Source organism: Trichechus manatus, unplaced genomic scaffold (genome assembly GCF_000243295.1).
Source record: "Trichechus manatus latirostris isolate Lorelei unplaced genomic scaffold, TriManLat1.0 scaffold00297, whole genome shotgun sequence".
NCBI lineage: Eukaryota > Metazoa > Chordata > Mammalia > Sirenia > Trichechidae > Trichechus > Trichechus manatus.
The window spans coordinates 1039981-1047611 of record NW_004444233.1 but is presented as its reverse complement, the minus strand read 5'-3'; the positions used below and the strand labels follow the sequence as shown (position 1 = coordinate 1047611).

The window sequence follows — 7631 nt, the reverse complement described above, 5'->3', positions numbered from 1 at the left end:
GGTCGGGTGGTGCCATCTTAGGAGTGTGGGGGCAACATGCAAGGGTTCTCCACGACGTTATGTTGCCACACTCCCTAACTAGGTGAGCTCTTTGATCTCCAGCCCATGTATGGTGCAGGGTGGCAGTCACCCATGCTCCCTGAAGTGGGAATGCCCCTGGGTCCTGGCCTGACATGAACTACATAGGCCTGCTGCCTTTCCACTAGGGCAGCGAGTGCTGCCCCTTCCATCTTCCAGCCTAAGCACCCCCAGCTCCCCTAGGTCAGACTCACTAAGCCTCTCCTTGGGCCAGGCATTCAGGTAAGTGGAGTCTGACCTGCTGGTCTCCTTCTTGGCCCAAACTGCTAAGGCTTTGCCTCTTCTACTCCTGGCCGCGTGTTCACCATGCTGCAGCAGCAGCCAACACTATGAGCCCGGTGTGAGGGCAAGCCTGTGAATTTGGTCCAGGAGGAGGCAAAGAGAGGCTGAACTTCAGTTTCCAGGAATCTCACAGTCTGAAAGCTAGAATGCACAGCAGGAGACTGAGAGGCAAAGCACTTGGGCAATGTGATTTTTAAAAATCAAATCCAAAAGCCAGACACATCTCTGCTTTTTTTAAATAAATTACCCTAAGTCTCCTGCCTTTCCATTCAAGGTTCTAACTGGCTCTGCCTCTGTTCTTCGAGCAGGTAGCTCTGATCCTGAGGCTCTGACACCAGTTTGGGCAAACCCATAGAACAAAAATGACTATGGGTCTTATGTTCAAAGAATCCTGGGTGGGCTGAGTGTATTGCCTGGCTCCAGCTGGGAGATGAAGAGAAAGGTGCCACTCTGAACCCTTATGGATGAATCTGGTACTCTGGTCTCCCATCTCTTTGCCCTTTCTGCTACAGGGATGTCCCTGAGAGGGAGGTCTGGGTGCTCTGAAGAGTGGGCAGATGAGAGAATCCTAACAGCCCAAGACCAGGTCTGCAGAAGTGGGCATCCTTCTAGGCACTTCATAGCTTGCTTCAAGCAGACACTTCTCCAACTAAGACTTCTGGGACCCCCACAAGTATTTCACACTCTCCCCAACCTTGAACACATGCCCGTGAAGAAAATGTCATTTCAGACCACAACTTTGTTCTTGAAAGTGTTGGCCCTGTTAAAGACCTGGTGGGTTTCTGGATTTTATAAGATAGGCTTGTAGAGGAATTTAGGAACAAGGCACTGGGAAGGCTTGAATTGCTAAGCATCGTAGAGAGGAATCTGGCTTCCCAGAGTCAATCAAGAAGGGAGGGTGAGGCAGAGGGATGGGAGGGGAGTAACAAGGGGGAGTTAGATTAGTGGCAGTGGGCTAGGGAGCTTTGTGGGGTGGTATGGCCAGTGAGAAGTCCCAGGTGGTGAGACAGCCAAAATAACTTCTCAGAACATTTCAGAAATGTGATTTTAAATTGTTTGCTGTGTGATGTAAACTCTCCCCTGTGACCCACAAACCTTCATTAAAAGTTCTGCTACATGTCACAGCCTTATTTTTGTGGTTGCTTTGGGGTAGGGGTGGGGGTTGAAAGGAGAAGGGGCTGTGTTCCATATCTGAATAAACAGGAGCTAAAGAAACAGTCACAAGACCAGTGTAGTGAGTAAAACTTCAGATGAGGCAGAAAACTGGGGCCAGAGGTGACCATGAACATGTAAGTCCACTCAGTAATTCACAGAAATCCTGGCGAGGGCATTGGACTTTCCACAGGACATGGGAGTTTGAGCCAATGTCATTTCAATCTCAAGGGACAAACTACCTCAGCTGACATTTGGGTTCCATACAGGCTCTGCCTCTCCAGCTGGACTTGTTGGGTCCTGTGGAGTTGATTCCAACTCATAGCGAACCCATGTGACAGAGTAGAACTGCCCCATAGTCTTCTCTTGGTTGTAATCTTTACGGAAGCAGACTGCCACATCTTTTTCCCCTGGAGCCAACTGGGTAAGTTTGAACCATCAACTTTTCAGTGAGCAGCTGAGCACTTAACTGTTGCACCACCAGCACTCCTTCAAGCTGGACTAAGCCCTTGCAAAACACAAGATGTGTCACACATGCCTTTGCCATCCAAGGTCTTAGAACAGGGGCTGCACATAGCAAATCCCCCCCCCCCCAAAAAAAAAGGTAGGGCCTAGTAAAAGTGTGTGAATTGTCCATGAGTGCCTTGGGTGCACACTGGGAGGTGGCACAGCCTAATGCTTAGGTGGAGCATGGAGCAGGAAAGCTTTTAGGCCGGGGACTTCTCCCTCCTTCCTCCTGCTTTTCACTCTCTGACCCAGCATGGCTGCGGCAGCAAAGATCAGCTATGTGGCCTGAAGGTCTTGTAAACAGACAAGGCCAAGGCAGAGGCGGTGTCAGCGCAGGTTACAAAGGGTTGTGCAGCAACCAGACTGCTCTGATTTTGTTCTGCCCACCCATAAGGGGTCAGAAAAGGCAAACATTGTCCCTTGCGAGGGGCATCTGGTCCAAAGGGCCTGGGGCCGAGGCAGTGAGTGAGTCGGCTGTCACTGGCCCTGGAATATTCCTAGGAATGGCTGTAGGATGTGACCTGTGTGTGTTTCCGGTCTTTGCTCCCAAGCATCCCTCTTAACGCCCCTCGGAGGTCTCGCCGGGAACTCCGCAGTCCAAACCAAAAAACAAACCCGTTGCTGTCGAGTGGATTCCGACTCATAGCTACCTGTGGGACAGAACAGAACTACCCCATAGGGTTTCTAAGGAGCGGCTAGTGGATTCGAACTGCTCACCCTTTGATTACAGGGGAGCTCTTAACCACTGCATCACCAGGGTTCCCCCCACAGTGGAAATACTCTCAATCCCGTGGCGTCCAAGCAAGAACCACAGCAGCTCACAGGGCTGATGGTGCCACCTGGCGGCGCAAAGGGTCCGGCTCACCCCGAGTCAGAGCTTCACCATCAGCGAGCGGAGAAAGAAGGGTGGCTTCTGCCGCCCGGCCCAGCCCAGCCCAGTCCAGTCCAGCGTGATGACGTCACAACAGAGCCCATTTCTCCCCGTCTCTTTCCCCGCCCCAGAGTTGCCAATACTTAATGTGGCGTCCCCGCCCTCTGCCCTTACTTTGCGTGCGTGCCTGCGTGTGGCGGAGGGGGCGGTGCGGGCCGGTGGGAGCACCTCGCTGCTGCTTCTGGTGCTCTTACCGCCACCGTCGCTGTCCCGCTGTGTTGGACTGCCAAGCTGACGAGGCGTCGGCCGCAGCACCTCAAAACCGAACGCAGCCCGACTTGGGGCTGGGCGGGAGAGTGGGCGAGCGGGTGTCGGAGGGCGCGGAGCGGGCAGTCGGGCGGACGCCTGTGAGGGAAGTAGGCGGCGGCGGCGGGTAAGCCGCGGGCCAGGCCGGCCCGGGGATGTCGATGCCTGACGCGATGCCGCTGCCCGGGGTCGGGGAGGAGCTGAAGCAGGCCAAGGAGATCGAGGACGCCGAGAAGTACTCCTTCCTGGCCACCGTCACTAAGGCGCCCAAGAAGGTGCGGGGGCCGTGGGTAGCGACGGGGGCCCGCCGGGCCTCGCGGAAGGGGCGCGAGCGAGTCCCGGGTCTGGGCTTCGGCTAGTTCAGGACTTAAGGGGCGAGGGTTTGGAGTGATTGGGGACAGCAGAGGTGGTGTAGAGGGTGGCGGGTGAGCGGCCCCAGGCCCATCCCGGGCTGGAAAGACCGTCCCTGACCTCGCTTTCCTTTGTCCCTCGGCCCTAGCCTTCCAGGATCTTTCTTAAACCCGACAGGGCTGGGCCTTATATTTTCGACTGACTTTTCCTGGATGAAGGGCCCCGGAGACGGGAGCGAGGGGGTGAACAAACTCACCTGGCCCTATGACCAGCCCCAGGGGGTGGGGGTGGTGCAGAAAAGCTCCCCTCAGGTGAATGAGTAAATCCGGTTGAGCTTTTTCGGGCAAGTCTTTGGGAACAGGGGTTGGTGTATCTAGCAACTGCGTGATGGCTTGGAGGCAAGAGAAAAGAATGCCTGGACCCAGCGGTTTTATGCAGGTGAAGGGAATGAGCGCAGCATGAGATTGAAAACTGTTTTTCGGCTTCTACGGTCTTCCCGTTGCTTTGACATGTCTAAGAAATTAGCATTTGGAGGTTGGTGACAGCAGACACTGTCATGGATACAGGTTGAACGAGAGTTATGTGAATAGAACACTTAGACATCTCTTGAGAAAGGAGCTTGGGTGGGTTGGCAGGGTGGGCGGTAGGGAACGATTGCTCATTCTTTACCGCTCTTATTAGAGGCAGAACAAGTTTAGTCTGTTGTGCTGTGGGTTGAACTCAAAGGACACCCTTCTGATTCTCTTGTTGTGGAAGATTAAATGGAAACCTTTGGAGGTTTTAGTCTAAATGGCTCTCTGAGTGGTGGAATTGGGGTCCCTTGTGCTTTCTGATCATCTGCTGCCAGCCACATCTTGAGTTTCTACATACCTGGCACCCAGTTAACAGTAGTCCAGAGAACCTTGCAAAAAAGGTGACCTTTCTGAAACCAGTGAGAACCCAGATAAATATTTCCCTCCTGTATAAAGACAGTGTTTCAAGGCTATTTCTGCCTGCAGTGTTTGATGGGATGCAGTGCTTGTATAAAAACTGAACAAAGTAAGGTTTGCAGGAATCATTACAGCCCTTGAGGCTCCTACACCTGAACTAGTTAAGCTGTAGAGTGGGAGATGACATTTAAAAAAAGAAAAATTTAATGCACCACTCCGGATATCAAATGCAAGATTGAGAAAAACATGGTGTACTCTATCTCTGTTCTTCCCCCCGACCAAAAAAAAAAATTGGGATCTTACTAACAGAATGCCTAAAAAGATTGGGGACCATCCCTTGATTCTGAGGAGTCTTGATTAACCATATTTTTAGTGCTCTTAGTTCAGCTATCTGCTGGGGGCTGTAACGCTTTGTATTCTGCACAGTTCTTTGGCGAAACAGTCACAGCACTTAGAGGCAGAATGCTTATAGGTAGTACCTCGATAAGTTAGAAGGAAGAATGGGAAAGCCCTGGTACCCTAATTCCCTGGACTCTACTCTCCCCATTAGCCCATACTTTTTGTGTAGTTGCTTCAGGGTTTTAAGTGTCTTTATTCTTACTTGCGAATGCCATTGTTGGTAAGACAAAGTTTGCATTATAGTTTGTAAACTCTCATAAAGTCAGGGACTCTTGGTCATCATTATATCCATGATGCCTAGCTCTGTACCTAGATACTATACTCAAATGTTAATTGCCCGTCTGGCTAACAAGTAACTGAGATGTCACTATGGCTGCCTACCAGGAATAAATATCCTTTTTCCTCTGTTCTTCCCAGGAGGAATGTTGCTAATGTGTATTATTGTCGGGCCAAGTGCTAATGATTTTAGAGATTCATATTCCATTAGAAGAAAGAAGCAGTCTTGGCCAGGGATGTGGGAAGACCCTGTTGTGAGTTTCCATTTGCTGGTCAATGTGCATCTGTGTTTCTTATTAATCTTACTCTTTCTGAGCTTTATTGTTTAGCATTTACGCAGCACTTGTATTAAAGTACTTTATGATGCCTAATAACTCTTCCCCTAGTGATGATAAGAGGCATTTATTTAGTTAATGGGTCACTTGAGGACTAGTTCAAGGTCACATAGCAAGTCCTGGGTAATCCGTTTTTCACAACTTCAGCCCAGCTGGACATTATGACTTAAGTCACTTTTGTTCCTCTACCACATGTTGATAACGTGAGAAAGCATGGGAAAAATAAGAGGAAAAAGTAGTTTGGCATGGTACTGAATGGTATGAGAAAAAGGCCTCTTGAAATGGTGCCCGTCCTTCACCTTTCACCTATGAGGATTTTAACCTGGCTCTAGGCCAAGAAATCCTTTAATCATTCCAAGCCTGGAGGCCCCTGGGAAATGAGGGCATTTCTGGTGCCAGTCAAAGGATATAGGTTACATCAGGGTGACCTTGATGATCCTGAATCAGATCCCAGTATAGCTTTCTGGTGAGCTTTTGTTCACTTAGTTTGCTTTGTTTGGGGTTGAGTGGATGTCCATCAGTTAAAAGCAGAGATATCTGGATTCTTTATAATCGTGACTTAGTTTTGTATGGCCCTGGGATCTAGCACAGTGCTATGTAAATAATAGGGCTTGTTGGATTGATTTCAAAGCTGGATCTGGGTGTCAAGAAGCTAACTGAGTACTGTGTTTAGCAAATTAACTAACTTCTGTGCCTCGGTTTTCTCATCTGTCAGATAAGTGCTTGTTGTTAAGACTAGATGGAGATAGAGGCATGTTGGAAACTAAGATAGCAAGAGAGCTTTTTAAAAAGAAGTCTTGGATTTTTATAGTCCCTCTTTTTAAAGAACATTTGAGATGACTTATAATACAAAACACATACAAAACTATAGAAAGAAAAAAAAGAACTATTAACCCTGAAGCCTAAGATAGTTGATGAGGTTGATTATCATATGCTGCTCTGAATTTCCGGGCGACCAGAGCATAATATAGGGAATCATAGAGTATAATCTCATTAGCAGACATGGTTACATATATACCAATTACTCAGGAAAACTAGTCTTCCTGACACTAAGAGGAAATTTTCACGGGATGGTATTAATAGCTATACAGTCATGCACCACATAATGTCCATTCAGGCTATATGCAACTGCGTATGTTTGTGATCCCGTAAGATTGTAATAGAGTTCAAAAATCCCGATCGGAGAACAGGATACAGCGGACTTAACTGGATGTAGCAGAAAGCAACAGTTTCCTGCACGTAACACGTGTACCTCATGTCTCTTGTATACAAGGCAATTGTACTGCCAGGCATATAATGGTACAGTACATATATAATCTGTAGTATGTATGTTTTGGTAGACATAATAAATGCCTATGTTACTGGCTTATGTACGTACTGTACTTTCTGTTATTTTAATGTGAACTTTCCCTACTTACAGATAAAAAGTTTACCATATAACAGTGTATTCTTTGACTCATAGGCAGCAGCATCCAATCTTGTGTATTGTGCATCTCTTGAGTGTTGTAGCATTATCTCTTCGTTTAATTTTCTTACAAAAACATTGCCGTGAAGTGCATCGTGGCTGCTGAACGCAGCAAAACCAGTGCCAGTGATAGCAGCAGCAAGAGGTGATGTTTGGTGGAAGGAACACCACTTTGACGTTGGAGTTGAGGTCACCAGTTAACGGGGATGTCCTGGAACATTGTCTGCAATTAGCAAAATCTCAAAAGGTGTGCATTCTTTCAAGCAGTACTTCTCCATTTCACTAGCATAGCAATTGAGAAGGGCATCCTGAAACAGCATTTGTGTCATCCAGGACTTTTTATTGCACCTGTAATAAGCCAGTAAGATGAGTATGTTATATATGTATTTGCACAACGTCCAAATCACAGAACGTCCTGTTTCACAGAATGTATCATGCACGTTAAGCAACATGTTGACTGTACTATGATTCACGTGGTAAGGCTTGTTAAAGACTATCACTGGTAATTTCAAATTATATTGTCAGGATAATTTGAGGTGAGAAAAGGAGTCCTTGAGTGGTAAGGGTAGTGTACGCTGTACCACAACTGAAGAGGAACTTTGTTTTGTGTTGACAGTTATCAGTTGAACCAAATATGTTGTCCACCTCACCATAATCACTGGGTATTTATCCCTCTTTTT

At 48.0% G+C, this 7631-nt stretch overlaps 1 protein-coding gene across 2 annotated transcripts in view; it reads left to right on the top strand.

The window, feature by feature from the left end:
- Window positions 1-2985: 2985 nt before the first annotated feature.
- The window catches only part of AHCYL1 (adenosylhomocysteinase like 1), a 46395-nt gene continuing 41749 nt past the window's right edge, over window positions 2986-7631 (top strand). The window contains exon 1 of one of the 2 annotated variants that reach the window (XM_004390427.1): window positions 2986-3471. In XM_004390427.1, coding sequence (XP_004390484.1) covers window positions 3352-3471 — 120 coding nt within the window. In that variant the 5' untranslated portion in view covers window positions 2986-3351. The remainder of the gene's footprint in view (window positions 3472-7631) is intronic. The other variant, XM_004390430.2, reaches the window with a different exon arrangement.